Genomic DNA, 19,940 nt, shown 5'->3' with positions numbered 1-19,940 from the left:
GAGGCAATATTTAGTCTTCCTTTACATGATTGTGCAAAAGATTTTTCACCAGCTAGTAAATGTGCTACTAAGAAAATCTAAAAATCAGAAGAAAACATTTTTCAATACATTGATTTTTAAATGTTTTCTAATTATTGTCAAGGCTATTACTTCTGCCACACTATGCAACTACAATTTACCTCCGCAATGTCATCAGCAGCTGGATCTCCATGATCTATGAACCAATGGAAAAACGTTTTCTGATCAAGATCTCTCTTCCTTCCTTTGGCTGCAGTCTTCTCTTTTGCTTTCTTTGTTAAGTCATGGCCATCTTTCCACCTAATCTGAGTACTCTGTGATGCTGGATCCCCTGAAAATGGCAATATATTGTGAACATCTTAAAAATTACATGGTAATAGCTGTTCTTTCTGGTTAGGCCAAAACAGTTCTGCCATGCAGTGACTACAAGGTATCTACCAATGAAAGGCAGTTTATAGTTTTCATTTCTGCTCTGTAAATGTAGTGCAGACAGCAAACTATCACAGTTCACTGCTATACAAAGTAAATGACTGGTTGCACTAGAATAATTACTGGCCAAATTTAAGAAGTATATTAGTATTTGTATTGTATTTATTGGTCCTGTTGTCTACAAAGCAGTTTATGCATAAGGCATTGTACAAGTCAAATTAAAAGTATACAGCTAGAAGTCATTTCTAGGCACACTTATTTAAGGTTACAATAATACACTTTGTACGTAAGTATCTGTGTAACACATTTCATAAATTTAAATATTCTTCAATGGAGTAAAACCGGTGATGTTGTAAATATGACTTGTAGATTTTCCAAAGGTACTGACCTAAGTAATAGCTTTTATGTCTTCAGGAAGTTTGTTATAAAGCTTAACTCCCATATGAAAAGTACCTTTTTGGCATACAGCTGTGCTGATTTGGGTTAAATGTAAGTTTCTGTTTTGTCTGGTAGAGTGATCATGTATATTGCAGTTTTTTTTTTCAGTCTGAAGTCTTTACGTATTACACTTATTTTAAAAAATAAAAGGGTTTCCATAATGTACACACATGCTAATGGAGGAATGCCAGAGTTTTTAAACATAGGTTTACAAGCGTCTCTAAGCTTGCACCCAAACGAGATTCTAATGGTCCTTTTTTGTAATTTAAAAGTGCTTTTAGCTGTTTTAGTTTCCCTAGAAATTTACCCCATATATAACATGAGAATGAAAGTAGGCATGATATACATTCATTACTGTTTTATCACTACAGCATGACCTCAGTGAGCAAAGAAGGTAAAATGTTTTGTTCAGTTCTGCATTGGGATATTCAACATGCTTATCCCCTTTTACATTGCTCTGCAGCCAAAGTTCTAAGAATTTGGTTTCAGTACTGTTCCCAACTGGTTCGTCATCGATAGAGACCAATGGGATAAACATGTCCTTGTTAGGAGCATTGTGGAATTTTAGTGCAATGTTTCTTTTAATGTTCAATACAAGCTGATTATTCTGTGCCCAGCTGCTAAGTTGTATTGTGACCATTTTTACTGACTCCTGTAACTGTTCATTGCTGTCTCCTTTTAGTAGAATTGTGGTGTCATCTGCAAATACGATTGTTTTACGTGCATCAACATTTAAGTTTAGATCATTTATGTACAGAAGGAACAGAGGGGGTACCATTACTAATCCTTGGGTACACCACATTTAATTTGTTTACAGTCAGATAAGTGTTATATTTGTTGCACTGTTCCGCTGATTCAAAACATGTTCTTGACATTCTCAATTGTTTAAAATCACTTGCATGCATGCTGCATATCTAAGGGTAGTCACTGTATGCAGATTATGTGGTAGTGCACTGACAGAATAATTCAGAAAATAGTGTGTCAGTTCTACCGATTGACATATACTTTCAAGAAATTCTGGAATAAGTAGTGATAGAAGGCTCACACAGCCTCCATAATCCATCCAGCATCTGCTCACACTGAATTGTTGGTCACAAATGATACACAGTCTGTATAGTTCACAAACTGACAGTGAATCTACAAACATCTGCTTACAAAAAGATAGATTATTGGAGAGAGAGAGAGAGAGAGAGAGAGAGAGAGAGAGAGAGAGAGAGAGAGAGAGAGGTGCAGAGGTGCAAATGAACTGTGAGTCTCAAAGTAATCCCACTAACAGACAAAGATTACATACAGAACTGAGATGTATTCCTTCTGTTACAGCGGCACTTCACAAGTATCACTGCAAGATGCATTCAAACAACTATTGAACACGAACACTTCACTTCACTTAAAGGGTAAAAATTTTAAGGAGAGATTTTCCACATATATAACAAGTTTTTAAATTCTGTAACAAACGTAGCTTTATCCCACAAAAAAATAAAAGACTACATACAACTACAGAGTTAGCCTGAAGGTACACTGTACATTTGTTAACCACAAATGTAAACAGTATATTGAAAGGAATTAAATGCTCTGCTACAAAATTATTATAAAGTAAATTAAGCAGTTTTATGTATCTGAATCACCACAACAAAAAACTCAAGAAATTAAGCGAACAAGCAACTGCTTTACCTGCAAGTCCTCTTCTATGACTTACCAGTGGTTCCCAAGTGAAATTCTTTGGTGAGTACAGCATTTTCAAAGTAGGGATTCTCTTCAAAATGAAAATTTATCCTGAAAATTAAAAGAACTATTATTGTCTGAAAATACCTCAAATTAAAACACAAAAGCTGATTGCAGTTTAATTTAAGAATACATCTGGTGTAAGCCAAGATGCTTTTTGAATTGCATAGAGACTGGTAAAGCATCAGACAACCAATGAAGATAAATGAAAACAGTTGGTGTAATTTCAGTCACAACTTTAAGAGTTTACTATTGCCCAGTACACAGCATAGCTCAAGAGTTTGGTTAATTTACTACACAAGAGAAGTTTCAATTCATTGCTACAAAACATGTTATCTGACTTATTGCCTACTTGAAACCAATAGTCAACACAACACCTTGCAATTCCCACCACACCCTCATTGTCGTCACTACCAACAATCCTGTGCAAACTCATGTAACACAACTAGTCCTATTCTAAAGCCTTCCAATAATATACCACTAACATTCATAGATAAAACCCACTAAAATGGCAAAGGACATAATTAAAATTGCAAAAATTAACATCCTGAATATGTGTACCCTTAAAATTTATTTGCTACTCTAATTCAAAAGCCAACAGGTATGTGGAATTGTTTTAGGGCTCTATTTTACAGCAGTACTACAAATGGGAACTTCTGGCAAAATGAAGTATGAGCTGTTACACAGTCCAGTACCTGTAACCTGATTTGATGTCTTCAAATTCTTCAACTTCCAACTTTGTAAGGTAGTGAAGACAGTCCTCCTCCTCTTCTTCCAATATTGCTGCAATTTGAGGGTGGTTGACAAACTGGTGTAAGTTCAGGAAACTGTACCTTTTCAGCTTCAACACACGCATGCATGCGCCTGACCACCCACCCACACATGCACGCGTAACCCCCCCCCCCCCCTTTACACACACAACAAACAAACCTAGGACACACTTTTACCATCTACTGCGCTTATATGTGCAGCATGAATGAATTTAGTATTTATTTAGAACTTTCTGAAGACATGGATTCTGTATCAGTAGTGTATTTGCTAACAACATAAAGCCAATTTAAACAGGAAGAAGGAAGGTTAGAGTTTTTGAAGTACCTTGGACAGCATTGTCATTAGACAAACAGCACAAGCTCAGATTACAAAAGGATGGGGAAGGGAACTAGTCATGTCCTTTCACAAAGGGACCATCCCAGCCTTTGCCTGGAGTGATTTAGAGAGTTCACGGAAAACCTGAATCTGGATGGCTGGAAGGTGATTCAAATTGCTGTCATCCTGAATGTGAATCCATTGTGCTAACCACTGTGCTACCTCATCTGGTACCAATTGAAATAATCACATCAGACGAATATGTGACAGGAATTTAATGAGTGGCTGAAGTAGGTCAAATGACATGTCAGTATGCCCCAGTGTTGGTTATGTTAAGCTACTGGACAATATGCTCTATGACATACATTATTTTTGTCTGTCTTATTTCACTTAACACCTAATAATGGACAAATGAAACAATTCACGAGTGAGCGGTACTTCTCAGTTGCACATTTTCACTGTTACTTGGGATTATTTAGAGGGACTTCATTTTATATAAATCTGGCAACTACATGTTATAATAAACACAACCAAAAGAAAGGAGATTTTTAACAGCTGTTTCATTTAACATCACAGTGCTTTACTTAGCATGGTTCTATGGGAGTGGCAAGCATTTGTTTCATTCCTCTGACCTCAGAAATGGCTTAGCCAGCCACTTATAGGATGACTCGTGGAACACTGTAGTCTGAATCATGGAACAATTTAGCTCTTTCTTCCAAATGAAGAACATTACCAGAGGTGAAACCACATTCATGATACAATTTTTTCTATTACCAAACAGGAAACACAGTGTTATCTGTAATCTTACACTTGCTTACAAAGTAGCCAAGAAATAGCTACAATAAAAAAACATATGTCCATACCTGGGTCCTGAAAAAAATATATCAACTGGGCCAGAAAGCCATAGTTTCACATATTCATAATATGATAATCATTCACATATGTAATAAGAGAACACCGTGAGTGCTTCTGTCAGAGTACAATATGTTTCCAAATAATAATATGCTATTGATGTTTGCTAATCAGTGGTAATAACTAAACACATAACTACTCTGAAAACATTTCATAAAATACCTTGTTTGCATATGACAATAACAGGGCACAGTACAGTTGGAGATACGAAGTGTCAAGATGTGGATGCAGTACAAATTTTTGAGCCAAAAATACCCTTTTTGAATCAGAAGAATTACCCCAAAAAATAATACCATACAACATAAGCGTATGGAAATATGCGAAGCAGACTACTTTTCGTGTTGAAGTGTCACTTATTTCAGATACAAAAACATATTTAAAAACATACTGAGCATGAAAATGTCAGTCCGTATCAATTTTATATAATTTGCTGAAAGAGTTGTCTGTTGTTTTGAGGATGAGCTTCAATAGCCCAGATGGTCTTTCTGGAGGACTGCCCAATGGGAGACCTGATGTTTCCACTGTGTGTCAACATTGGTACCACTAACCCAAGGATAGTGAACGTATTTGTTGTCACGGTTCTTGGTAGCAGTGGCACAGAGTGTCATGTGTGGTCTTCTGCATGAGACTAGTAGCCACTGCTGATCACATATTGTCAATAGCACAAATTAATATCATCAATGTGGCACCAGAAGAGTTAGCTAGGGCCATCAGCAACCATGTGCTTGAACCTAGGAGACCACTGACCTGTCAGGATTCCTACCACATATTACCACCATGCATGCACCCAATCTCTGATGATGTGGAAGACAACTCTTGGTATGAGGTGATACGAACAGATCCAACCTTTTTGTCAGCAATGGTCATATGAGAATGTGGCAGCTACCAGAGTACATTAGGCACAGAAATTCCAGGTTGATCAAACTATAGAAAATGTGCACCTAAAAATTCAGTCCCCTTTTGGAAAATATCAAATTTTACACAGCTTTTTGAGAAACAGCACCTATGGCTCAAATGCTGTTGGACGAAAAACTAGAAATAGTCAAAGGATAAAATTGGTGAACTAGTTGTTAAAACTTTACGAAGGACCGGCAGGGAAATCTAAGATGGCGGAACAGCTGAACTGTGAATCTATGTTTCATATGATTTGTTTCTTTTTAATGAAACCCTGAGGCTAGGGAGGTGGATGGGTGAAGAGAAGTGATCAGTTTTTATTGTTTATTTATTTATTTATTGTTCCGTGGGACCAAATTAAGGAGAAGTCTCCATGGTCATGGAACAAGTCAATACATGAAATTATAACACGATATTAGAAACAGATAAAATGAAATATAAAAAAACATATTCAGGTGACAAGTCGTAAGTTTAAATGAAGAAAATCAACAATGTAACACTGGAATTTGCTTAATTTTTTAGCTCTTCTAGGAGCTCCTCGACAGAATAGAAGGAGTGAGCCATGAGGAAACTCTTCAGTTTAGACTTAAAAGAGTTTGGGCTACTGCTAAGATTTTTGAGTTCTTGTGGTAGCTTATTGAAAATGGATGCAGCAGAATACTGCACTCCTTTCTGCAAAAGAGTCAAGGAAGTGCATTCTACATGCAGATTTGATTTCTGCTTAGTATTAACTGAGTGAAAGCTGCTAACTCTTGGGAATAGGCTAACATTGCTCACAACAAACGACATTAAAGAAAATATATACTGTGAGGGCAATGTCAGAATTCCCAGATTTTTGAATAGGGGTCGACAAGAGGTTCTCGAACTTACACCACATATAGCTCGAACAGCCCGTTTTTGAGCCAAAAATACCCTTTTTGAATCAGAAGAATTACCCCAAAAAATAATACCATACAACATAAGCGTATGAAAATATGCGAAGTAGACTACTTTTCGTGTTGAAGTGTCACTTATTTCAGATACAAAAACATATTTAAAAACATATTCGCTCTTAATCATACACACATAGGCATTCTAACATTTGCGCATGAGTGACCCATTGTAAACCTAAGCCAACTAGTTTTTTCTGTTGGCGAATCAAGATTAGTAGTACAGAAATGGTTAATGAAGGTAGCTGCACATTTATAAGAAAATACTGTAAATTAAAAACCAGACATTAACAAATTTTTATTCAGAGCAGCTTGTTGACACGCATGTAAGAACTGAATTTTCTTATGAAATCCCCTATAATAGTATCCGTATGCCAAACACCTGCTGTTAATTTTAACCCGTACATAAACATCTTTAAGCATTACTCATCTACTTAACAATAAAGATCAAGAAAACAGTAGCTGCAAGTGGTTTCAATAAAGCTTTCTTTAAAAACTCTCAAACGAAACATTTATTGCAGGCAGTAACTTTGTCATTCAATGTAATTCCTATAGTAAAAATTTAAAATGAGATAAATGCTGTCAGGAGTCGACTGATAATTACCCACAAGAACTACTTTGATGCATCACCCAGCTGAATACCCGAAAACATTTCGAAAAATTATGTGACTGATTGATGTCAATGGGAGGAATAGGGTAGGGGTGCTGGTTGCCAGCTGCCAACAATATAACCTACTATGTAAATGGCTCTGCTCCCTTCACAATAAGCATCCTGACTCACTTGGCAAGGATATGCATGTACATACAAAATAGGCAATATAAGGAGCTAAAAACTGTCCCCTACCACTCAACCGTTATAGCATTGGTGTTTGGAACAACATATGCCTGTGAGCAAACATTCTCAAAAATAAGAAGTGTTATGTCAGCACATTGAACGAGATTGGCTGATGAACACTGGAACGCAATTTTCTTGATTAGATGCAAACTAAACATTGATGATATCTTGAAATCCAAACAATTTCACAAATCTTACAAACATTTTTTTGCTGCTTAATTATTGAGAGTCATATGTGCACACTAGGTCTGATGTACCTTTTTTCCTAACATCACTTTCTTTGATAACTTTTTTAGTAAATAAATAAATCAGTTGTACTTGTTTTTTGTGCACTGCATGCCATTTACTAATGGTTAATATGCAATGCTGAATTTAGTTTTTCATCTTTCTTCCCACAGAATTATTTATGGCTTGCACATATATTACAGAATGGTGATGCCCGCTCTGCATTTGTCATTTTGTCAGTTATCTGGCCTGTTGTGACAAAAGTTTGGTGACCACTGACATTGTCAGATGTGGGAAACTGACAAAAAATATATCCAGGATGTTCAGCGTGACGGGTGGAGTCAATCTGGGTCTGGTGCACCTTCCCAAATTAAGTAAGTGGTATGCTAATATGTGCAGCTATTCATGCCAGTCCTCAACTATTTGACCACCTAGACCTATCTCATTCCATTACTTCTATTCCATTCATAAGTTTCCAACTTAATCCTAACCTAACACTACGCTGTCTACCACCACAACCAAAATGAATGAGGAAGAGGAGTACCACCACACTCTTGCCTACAGGTTAACTACACGTATTCATTATAATCAGGGCTCAAAAGTTGAGTATGTCACAATACTTCCATAATCTGGAAAGATGAATAAGTGTTAATGACACAAATGACAATTATATCTTATTAGCAAACAGTATTATTACCATGTTTGATAAATGTCCCTGTTCCCTTGACCCAAATTTAACTCAGATTAAACATACCTACAAGTAGAGTTTATATACATATTTTTAAAGCACAAGCAAACTGCTATCAAAAAAGTATAAGAACAAACTGACAATTGAATCCTAGGTCTCTGGATTTGTAGTCTGACATCCACTTCCTCAAAGAGCAAGTGTTAGCAGACAGCAACTCCTCTTTATCATCATGCCGCAGTTAAGACTAAATACAAGAAAGATGACAAAAATATCCTTATACTACCATTCTATTTTACTTCTATGTATTTTTCAATTTGTAGTTTGAATCACTGAAGAGTTTCACTAAGATACAATAATTTATATAAATCTTTAAATAATTACATGCTACTAGAAATGTCCATGGTTTGTTAAAGACATCTGCTTGTGGAAATCAATCTTGCTTTTGAGTAAATTACGAGTACAGTATTACAACAACACAGGAAATGCTCAAAACTGGTTCAAACCTTATCTGACAAGAAATGTGTGTCAACATGAAAGACTCCACGAAATATTACCAGTTGCAAAGTTTGTTTTATTTACATGTGATAAATAGCAAGTTAAATGCAATTCTAGGAAATACGGAAGCGTCCGATCCCACACGTCTGCTTTGACCCATGACGTCACAAATATGGCAGAAACACACACACACACACACACACACACACACACACACACACTTTCCACAAGAAGCCTAATGACACTAACGGGACAAGCGCGGGAAATGGGGTGTTTTGTGTGGGCGGCAAACTAAATATAAACAAATTAATAGAGGGAAACATTCCACATGGGAAAAATATACCTAAAAACAAAGATGATGTGACTTACCAAACGAAAGCACTGGCACATCGATAGACACACAAACAAACACAAACATACACACAAAATTCAAGCTTTCGCAACAAATGCCTTTACAAATGTCTGCTTGTGTCTGTGTATGTGCGGATGGATATGAGTGTGTGTGCGCGAGTGTATACCTGTCCTTTTTTCCCCCTAAGGTAAGTCTTTCCGCTCCCGGGATTGGAATGACTCCTTACCCTCTCCCTTAAAACCCACATCCTTTCGTCTTTCCCTCTCCTTCCCTCTTTCCTGATGAGGCAACAGTTTGTTGCGAAAGCTTGAATTTTGTGTGTATGTTTGTGTTTGTTTGTGTGTCTATCGACGTGCCAGCGCTTTCGTTTGGTGAGTCACATCATCTTTGTTTTTAGGTATAAATATAAACAAATTTAGACGCCTTGCGTAGCTACAACGTGGAAGTGAAGACAGCCATGTATGAATACCCACCCACCTCCCCAGGGGTCGTAACCCCTGCAACTCATAGAAGATAAAGATGCTTCAATGCTTCAGTAGCTGATTAGTGTTTTTTGTCTTTTTTAAAAAAAAAATCTCACGGGATAGAACGAACAGATCAGAAAGATAGATATAATAAACTAAAACAGAAATTCGAGGAAACAGATAATTAAAATAAGTAATAAGTGTTTTTAAATTTAAAAAAAAAAAACCTCATGAGATAGAACGAACAGATCAGAAAAGTAAATAAAATAAGATAAAACAGAACTGGAGACAGCCACACTCAAACCAAACTCCGCGCCGTCATGACGTCACACACGACAACACCCTTACGTCACGGGTCAAAGCCAACGGGTGGGATTGGACGCTTCTGTCGACCCCAATTTTAGTAGAGGGCAGGAAGTTTAATTTAATCAAAGTATAAATCCACAGGGATGCAGACTTTAATGGAAATGCATTTTTATGCAAGAGGAATATTTCATACCAGTCATCTTATCTTCTATGAGAAGCACATACCATATTGCAACACCAGAAAGCTCACCACACAGTAGCACCCCAAAGCCATTAGCAGTTTGGGTCATAGTTAAGTCAGGCACAATAAATTAATGCCAACAACTGTGGAGAAGAAATGGAAAAAAGGTGAAATTTGCAATTCTACATTTACATGCTCCTTCACCAACTACAACACATTAATGTTACAATGTGGCTGCAAAGACAAGTCTCATAGGTATCAGTACTAGAGCTGTCGAAAATGCGGCTGAAATCATTAAAAGGCAGCTAGGGTGTGCTATTACCGACAGACTGATACATAGCATGGCCCAAGGGCCAAGTTAGAGTGGAAGGTGACAACCTGAGTGAGAAGCGGAAAAATCAGAGTGCAAAAATGACAAAAGTTGTGGTAATACACTGTTTTGTAGCACAGGCAAATGTCCATGTTTACTCCATATGTATTTATTTATTTACTTGTCAAGTTCTGTAGGATCAAATAAAGGAGTAAATCTCCAAGGTCATGGAATGTGTCAGTACATGAAATTACAACATAAAAGTAATAACACACAAAAATAAATGTTGATGAACACGCAAAAAGTCAGTCCATAAGTTTAAGTAAACACAACCAACAATACAATAAGAATCAGCTTAGTTTTCCACGGAACTCCTTGGCAGAATAGAACAAGTGACCCATGAGAAAATTCTTCAGTTTCGATTTGAAAGCGCGTGGATTACTGCTAAGATTTTTGAATTTGAGTGGTAGCTTATTGAAAATTGATGCAGCAGTATACTGCACACCCTTTCGCACAAGAGTTAAGGAAGTCCGATCCAAATGCAGGTTTGACCATACGACATAAGTGAATGAAAATAAGCAAAGTAGACTAACTTTCGTGTTGAACGATCACTCACTTCTGATACCATTCGAATAGTAAAAATAGCAGTATTAAGTCTTTGAACAAGATCCTCAATGTGGGCTTTCCACGACAGCTTACTGCCTATCTGAACACGTAGGTATTTGAACTGTTCAGTTTCACTAATCATATGCCCGTTCTGTGAAATTAAAATGTCAGGTTGTGTTGAATTGTGTGTTAGAAACTGTAAAAACTGAGTCTTACTATGAACTTATGTCATGTACTGCACTATTTGAAACTGAGCCAATGTTGCACACAACATCCTTCACTACCAAGTTAGTGTCATCAGCAAACACAAATATTTTAGAGTTATCCATCATACTAGAGGGCATATCACTTACATAAATAAGGAACAGCAGTGGCCCCAACACTGATCCCTGGGGCACCCACCACTTGACAGTACCCCACTCTGACCCCACATCACAGCCGTTATCAACATTGTTAATAATGACCTTTTGCTGCCTGTTGCTAAAGGAAGAGGTGAACCAATTGTAAGCCACTTCTGGTATTCCGTAATGGTCCAACGCCTGGTGCAATATTTTGTGGTCAACACAATCAAATGCAGTTTCAGTTGTTAAACGACTTCTAAAGCCGAACTGTACATTTGATAGCAAAACGTGTGATATGCTAACATACACAGCCTTTTCAATAACTTCTGCAAACACTGATGTCATACAAACAGGTATAAAGTTATCTACATTATCCCTTATAAAGCAGCTATGCTACTGAGTACTTTAATCACTCAGGAAACTGATCATTCCCAAAGGAAAAACTACAAATATGGCTAAATACTGGGCTAACATGTACAGCACAGTACTCTAATATTCTGCTAGACACTCCATCATAACCATGAGAGACCTTAATCTTCCACGATTTAATTATTGACTCAATCTCCCTCTCGTCTGTATCACAGTAGTATTTCAGACATCAATCTCGGAAAGGCATTTGCCAAGAAAGGTATATGATTTCCTGCAGAAACAAAATTTTTATTTCATTCACCAGCAATGCCCAGAAAGTGATTGTTAAATACTGTACATATATCTCATTTATCAGTAACAGAATATTTTTACTACGAACTGACTTTACATTTTTGTCCTTGTGCTGCTGACCAGACACTTCCTTCACAACTGACCATATGGTTTTAATTTTATCCTGTGAATTAGCTATTCTATTTGCACACCACATACTCTCTGCCTTCCTGATAACATTTTTAAGCACCTTACAATACAATTTGTAATGGGCTACTGTAGCTTGACTGTGACTACTAACATTTTGATATAATTCCCACTTTGTTTTACAAGATATTATTATCCCACTAGTCAGCCACCCAGGCTGCCTATCACTGCTAGCACCCCATTTAGAATGTTCTAATGGAAAGCAACTCTCAAAGAGCATGAGAAATGCGTTAAGGAAAGCATTATATTTATCATCTATGTTATCGGCACACTAAACATCCTGCCACTCTTGTTCCTTGACAAGGTTTAAAAAACTCTCTATTTCTGTTGTATTAGCTTTCCTACATAGTTTGTAATTAACATGCTTATTACTGTAACATTTAAGTTATGTACACGTAACATATTTTAACTATGAAGAAAGCAAGGAGGTTAGGAGAGGCAAGGGGGGGGGGGGGGGGGAGTACTCACTATGTTAACTCCTACCTTAAAACTCAATACAGGTCCAGGACTCAAAGGTCCACAATGGAATTTGAAATTATAGCAGAACTCCACATTTATTCCCAAACCAACCATAACCTAAGGGTTAAAATGACATACAATGAAATAAGTTTGGATTCTGAAAATATCAATCATGTGGACCAAAGCTGAATCTTTCGCATGCAGTATTTAAGGGCCATGGATAAGGCTAATTGGGGGACATTTGTGTCTCAAGTTCTGAAATACTTTTGCATCGTTTCCACACCAATGCCAGTTAGTGAACAGATGAAGCTACCTTTTAACCTACAGAAAGTGAAGTTGTATTCTTTACGGAAGTTAAGAAAATAGTAGCCTTTGATTCCACATGCGATGAGTCACAACAAGAGTGTCCAACCATACAAAGATTCGAGAGTAATAATTCAGAGAGATTTGACATGGGGAACAATTTATTAAATAAGTTCTTTTGCTGGAGAAGCAAATATCAGGCTTCAATATAAGCCTATTGGTAGAGAATTGAAACACTGGTTTATTTATAAAAGAGGCTGCTCTCTAAACAGTTTTACAGTGCACACTGGAATAACATAAGCGCATGCGAGATCTATATCATCAGATTAATTGACATGGATATACAAAAAGCACTGGCATAAAATATACGTACCTAAAGAATGGAAAGTTGCACAAGTCACACAAATATTCACAAAAGGAAATAGGAGTAATCGACTGAATTACAGACCCATCTCATTGACTTTGATTTGCAGTAGTATTTTGGGACATATAACAGATTCGAACATTATCAATTACCTCTATGCAAACCATCTATTGACACATAGTCAGAACGGATTCAGAAAATACTGATCTTTATACACATGAAGTAATAACTGAGCGAGGGGGTGCATTGGTTAGCACACTTGCTCACATTTAGGTGGATGACAGTCCAAACCCATGTCTGCATCCGGATTTAGGTCTTCTGTGATTTCCTTAACTTGATTCAGGCAAATGCCAGGATGGTTCCTTTGAAAGGGCATGACCGACTTACTTCCCCATCCTTCCCTAATCCGATGGGACCAATGACCTCACTGTCTGGCCCCCTCCCCACCCAATCAACCAATGGTAATGAGTGCTATCAACAGGGAATGTCAAATTGATTTCATATATCTAGATTTCCAGAAGCCTTTTGATACAGTTTCTGAAAAATTGTGTGCCTATGGCGTATAGCTGCACGTGTGCTACTGGAATGTACAGTTGCACATGTGCTACTGGAATCGCTATTTCCTGTACCAATGGTCAAAGTCTATAGTAACTGACAAATTCATTGAGTAAAACAGAAATGATATCTAGCATTCCTAAGGAATACAGGGTTTCATATGAGGAAAGGTCAGTATTTATGGATATGACTGTAATGATCATTCAAAGCAAGAAAAAGTCTAGTCAACATGGGTTCTAAAATGTGCATACCTTAAGGGCCGTGAGCACTTGTTCAGTAGAAGAGATGTGTCTTATAATAGTGAAGATGAACATGTACTCCTATCTTGTCAGGTATGCCTTTTAGAGGCCATTTTTGTTAGACATTTTTGTTTCAAATGATTGTTTCCATTATATTGACCATTTCTCCTTCAAAAGCCTGTTTAAATGATTCAGGGGACAATCTAAGAAGAATCTTGTTAGCAGATGATGCTTTCATTTACTGTCTAATAAAGTAATGAGAAGATGGTGTGAAAAGCTGCAACTGAGAAAAAAAAAGTGCAAGGTCGTCAACATTACTACTAAAATGAATTCGTTAAATTTTGATTACACAATAGCTCACCTACATATCAAGCCCGTCAATTCAGCTAAATACAAAAGGATTACAGTTACAGGCAATTTAAATTGGAACAATGACATACATATTGTTGGGAATGCAAAACAAAGACTGTTTTACACACAGAACACTTAGAAGATGCAACAAACGAACTAAAAAAACTGTTCAGAGAACAGCATGTTTTGTATGATCATGAGGACGACATCAAAAAAGTTCAAAGGAGAACAGCATATTTTGTACGATCGTGAAAGAGGAGAGTGTGTGTCCCCGATACGACATGTAAGCTGGGTTGTCAATCATTAAAACATATGCATTTTTCATTGCAATGACATCTTTTTGCGAAATTTCAAGCCCCAACTTCCTCCTCCAAATGAAAAAATATTTTGCTGATGGCCACTACATAGGGAGAAATGATGATCGTAATAAAAAAGAGAAATCAGAGGTCCCACAGAAAGGCTTGCTTTACCTCGCACGTCAATCAGGATAGGAATGACAGACAGTGTGAACTGCACAGTAGTCTTGTAGATGTAGAGTGGTTCCCACACTCTGTGACTACCACAAGTGATCTGACTGATAGTGCTGAATCTATGAATATTCAGTCATCAATATAGTTATTATTATAAATATAACTGCTTAGAGGCTTGCAAAAACACTATCGTATCTGGATATGGAACAGAAAGGAGCAGTACATCCGGATCATAAAAAAAAAAAAAAATCCATAGTTATTCACACACTAGACATATGTATGAGTGAAACACCCGTGTACACTTTTGTTTTATTCAAAGAGTTTATCATACCTGTCAATTTCTTCAGATGTTACGATTGTCAGCCCTATCGCCATATTGAGTATGTGTGAGATGACATCTGGTATATCATCATAAAACACTGCCAGACAGCTTTTAACAAAAAGGAAGGAAAATTATAGTTCATCATCCTGGCAACATCATTAGACAGAGCCCAAGTTTGAAATGATGAAAGATTGGGAATGAAATTGGCATTAACATTTTTAAAGGTAACAGGATGGTTATTTCCTTGGATGGTTATTTCCTTTATTAACAATAGCAAATTTGTATTGTGGAGAAAGAAAACTATTCAAGATGATAAACTGTCTATAGATGTGATCATACTCTGTGTATAATATGTGAACAGTATTTCAGTCCTCTCAGACGACAACATCAGGCTGTTTAATATACATTTTTGAGTTATGTACTGCAAGTTTTGAGATATATGGACAATAGCGATACCAACTAAAGACAGATACTCCGACGAAGTGTTTAGCATTACACTGTGTCAAGAATTATAAAACAAAACTTTCCTTAGTTCACAATGAAGCGGATTTACGGTGGATATTTTTTCAGAGCAACGAGAACACTCCAACTCCACATATCAATGCTTGCCTTATACGAACATTTACGTAGCACCTTCAAAAGGAAAGCTGCACTGGCAAGTCTACATTATTTCCAATTTCAAAAGCCTGTCAATTACAACAGGTGGTACTGTAGGTTCACTTTGTCTTATCACACTGAATAACTACGCATACAACAGTGAAGACATTACGTGACTCAGTGATGGTAGCAGGAACATGGGCTATTGTGCTAGTACGCATACATTAGGATCTGCGCTCACAGGAAATGTTGGTGAAAAGTGTTTTTTAAAACTAAAATTTCCTCAAAAAGCCATGCAAATGATTGTGGCGGGAGAATGACATAGGGTTTCATTTGTTCATCCGGCATTTACACAACTTGTACATCCTACTTTAAAAGAGTATTTACACTCTTCTATGAGTTATGGAGCTAAACTAGACACGCCGATTAAATAAAATTATCGAATCCGTAGCTGGAAAATCGAAAAAAATCCTTCACTTCCCTTAAAAACTAAAATATTACACACGCTAAAAACACAAACAAACATGGCGCACAAGGCCAAACACGTTATGATACACTATAACCAACATCCATGTTACGTGTCCTTAATAACACTGTACTAAAAGGATACAGCGGTTACCCAAAAGTTGGGTATCCTTTTGATGATTTCATTCCTTTTCTCGAAATATGGTTTTCGCAGTTTGTTGTACTTCTGTTCAACTTTCAGGATTTCCTCGCTAGCTTTCTCATTCAAAGCATCGATTTCATTCTGACATGCGTCTATCTCCTCCAATGCTTTTTGTGTCTCGTTGTCATAGTCTCTGTCTTCTTCCGTTTCTGCAGATCCTTCCGATTTCCTCTGTTTCTTCGGAGTCACACCAGTTGAAGACATCTTTAAATTGACAAACGAATCAACCACACAGCTTTACAGCGACTCGGAGTACTGTTCAAACACCACACTGATCACGAATAAGCAGTATCCTACGCGCTTACAGAGCTACGTCAGGAATGGTTGTTTCTGAGGGAATATGGCGACTTAGGACCAATAGCAAATACAGGCGCTGGAAAACCATCCAATAGTGTAATTCGTTATAAAATATTGAAATCCGACATAGAGTGGGGAGTGTTTTTTCATCTTGTTTAACATGGCATCCGAGAGATGTGGACGTACCGTGTCAAGTGAGCAATATAATGTAAATACAAACAAAACTGATGTTTATGACAGTGCAATTAGTGAATCGGCCATCACAGAAAGTGACTTGCAAAAAGAAAAATCAGTTAAAAACGTCGAAAGATGCGGACAAAATAGCTGCCGGAATTTAAGTGGGTTACTGGCCACGGCGTCATCAGTGAATGTTTCTGAAGAATTGTGTAGCAGTGCGAAGGAACTAAACGACGTCAAGTTATCGTCGCAGCAGGAAACAAGTTCTCTTCATGGGAAGAGGAAACGGGTGCATCACGATTACAAGAAACTGTCGAAATCTGGTTATGTTGATGATGCAACGGGTAGGCATTATTCTTCGAGTACATCGAGTGCAAGTGAAAGTGATACATCCCCAAAAACGAAAAGGTTAAATACTGGTGAAACATATGGGCGGCCAGAAACTTCGAACAGTGACGGCAACAGTGGAACAAGAATACTGGGTAAGTGCTGTTGATAAATTACTATGGCAATATCCACGTGAATCGTAAGGTGGTTATTTCATTTGTTTAGTGTCGCGTAGTAGCGCTTTCTATATATATATATATATATATATATATATATATATATATATATTAACACGTGACACTATCACTAATAGTTTGTGATGCATCTATTATATGTAATCGAACTTTTGTTTACAACACTTGCATGTATATACGGCCAACTAAATTTAGATTTCCGTGTAGGTGTATGTAAAAGTGCCTGCGATAATCAACACCTCGTTTAATGCATCAAGATTGTGACCGGTATAATGTATGTCAGTTTTTATAATACAGTAATAATATAAGGATATATACACCGCGAGTTAATAACGATAGCTCAGTTACTTAAATTTAAATCTGCAAATTGTTGTTCGTGCCTAGTCCATATAATGCACAAGTAAACAACTCGCCATGAAAAAGTGCAGTTTGTGAGTAGTGATACAGTAATTTGTCTAGTTTCTTTAAACTTTTGATGTTCCAAAATTTAACACGTTTAGCTAGAATTATCCTCATGATCACTGAATTACTGCACGTTGGTGTTTTCCTAATAATAAAATAAATATTTAATAACTTCGCCATGCGAAAAACAATTCCCACTTTCGCATTTTTCCAGTACGTGTTTCATTGCCATTACCCCATCATCAGTGAGTTGCTTTTTATTTTATTGTAAAGTTGTACGTTTTACAGTAAAAAGTAAAGAAACCCATTGGTGATTGTGTAACACAAGAAAAATATTTACAAGAGAAAATGATTTAAAATAAGTTTTATTTCGCTGTTGTTAGTTTCTCAAAAATATATTTAGTAGCCTCTTGGTTGGGTGACAAAATGAGAATGTGATTAAACTCGCAATGTCCCAAAGGAAGAAACCTAGAAGACGTATCTCTCCCATTAATCCCTTAGTCAGATACAGAAGACTAAATGTTTGTTAGGTTTTCTGTGTGGCATAATAGTGGCAATGGCATAACTAGCTTTGATTCCTTTATGTATATTCTTGTGCTGTTGAATTATGTTGAAAGATCTAGTAACAGAGACTGTAATAGTAAAAAATAAAAACTGTAGCATGAGTCAAGTCGTCATATATATTTTTATTTATGGGAAGTACACACAGTTGAAGAGTTGTAGGATAACACGAAGGCAAAATATCACTTTACATAGACTGCCCACATAAAACTGCAATAGTAGGTATAAGGATGTAATAATATTCGTCATTTGTTTTTGACAACTTAAATTTTGTCGTACAATTTAAAGCAAATATGGCAATGTCATGTTTTATAGCATTACTATTTGGAGCTATCACCAGGACACCAGTAAAATGTTGACTTGATTTGGTGATGAAAACAAAGGTTTCCATTTCTGTGTGAACAATGATTCTGTTTTTTATGTGTAGTATTCAGAGTTTTTCAGACAGGACAACACCCTTTCTGGAACTTTTGTTGACACAACATGGAAATTTTTCAGGAAGCATTTGCAGTTTCTCTATTATAGAATCCTTAATAGTAAAGGAAATGTAAATACGTCTGGTAAATTTTTGTTTTTTGTCAAGCGAGAAAAGTCAGTTTCTGTATATATGAGTTGGTACTTCGAAAAGTATACTGCAACTAGGTTAGTACTGTTTATTGGCATGTACATGAAAGTATGCACGAGCTGAAGAGTCAAACAGAATTAAAAGGTATGACTGCAGAGGTTCAGCTTGAGTGGCATTGTTCTACCCTGCCGCCTCCCCCCCACCCCCTCTCATCACAGACACACCAGAAATCTTAATTGTGGTGGCAGACTAACATTTAACAATTCCCAATGTCAGTTTCTTTCCTTTTTACTGTAAAACGTACAATTTTACAATAAAATAAAAAGCAACTCACTGATGATGGGGTAATGGCAATGAAACACGTACTGGAAAAATGCGAAAGTGGAAATTGTTTTTCGCATTGCGAAGTTATTAAATATTTATTTTATTATTAGGAAAACACCAACGTGCAGTAATTCAGTGATCATGAGGTTAATTCTAGCTAAACGTGTTAAATTTTGGAACATCAAAAGTTTAAAGAAAGGTCAGTTGTGCACTTTCTATTAACCACAATTATGCACTGGACCTCCATAAGTCACTGCAAGTGTCCTCACTCCCAGGTGCAATAATATTGTGGTCAACCAATAAATCCTGTTTTGTGACTGATGTAGCAATTTACAGTTGGGACAAGAATCTGTGACAGTCAGCTTTTGCTCCATATTTAACACTCATTTCTGTATAAACAACTAATAATATACATTTAGAAATGGTGCATTACAGAATAGAGAACTCTCTGGTGAGTATTACCGTGGATATTATGTACTTATACAGTTCATCAGTTGTGCAATTTTCAAGTTGGGGAGGGGGGTTATTGTAATCCAGAGTTATAGAATATGATAAAAGATTGAACCTTGAACTTTCGCTTACAGCTTCTTTAATCTACCACATGTTATATCCATTATATTTGAATCAATAATGCCTCTCACAACCAAAACTGATTTCATGGCTATTGGTAGCCACACCTATAAGATAGT

The 19,940-nt window shown here is 36.8% G+C and overlaps 2 protein-coding genes across 4 annotated transcripts in view; one reads left to right on the top strand and one right to left on the bottom strand.

The window, feature by feature from the left end:
- Window positions 1-16,693, bottom strand: part of LOC126470045 (protein SET) — a 61,884-nt gene extending 45,191 nt beyond the window's left edge. For 2 of the 3 annotated variants that reach the window (XM_050097542.1, XM_050097543.1), the window contains exons 1-4: window positions 16,348-16,693; window positions 3,303-3,415; window positions 2,582-2,658; window positions 180-349 (exon numbers count right to left, since the gene is read on the bottom strand). In XM_050097542.1, the coding sequence (XP_049953499.1) occupies window positions 180-349; window positions 2,582-2,658; window positions 3,303-3,415; window positions 16,348-16,608 (621 nt within the window). In that variant the 5' untranslated portion in view covers window positions 16,609-16,693. The remainder of the gene's footprint in view (window positions 1-179; window positions 350-2,581; window positions 2,659-3,302; window positions 3,416-16,347) is intronic. The other variant, XM_050097541.1, reaches the window with a different exon arrangement.
- A 168-nt stretch (window positions 16,694-16,861) lies between these two features.
- Window positions 16,862-19,940, top strand: part of LOC126470781 (uncharacterized) — a 445,574-nt gene continuing 442,495 nt past the window's right edge. Inside the window, exon 1 of the mRNA XM_050098790.1 lies at window positions 16,862-17,360. Coding sequence (XP_049954747.1) covers window positions 16,862-17,360 — 499 coding nt within the window. The remainder of the gene's footprint in view (window positions 17,361-19,940) is intronic.

Source organism: Schistocerca serialis, chromosome 3 (assembly GCF_023864345.2).
Source record: "Schistocerca serialis cubense isolate TAMUIC-IGC-003099 chromosome 3, iqSchSeri2.2, whole genome shotgun sequence".
NCBI lineage: Eukaryota > Metazoa > Arthropoda > Insecta > Orthoptera > Acrididae > Schistocerca > Schistocerca serialis.
The sequence above is the reverse complement of the archived record's forward strand: the minus strand, read 5'-3'. Positions and strand labels throughout refer to the sequence as shown.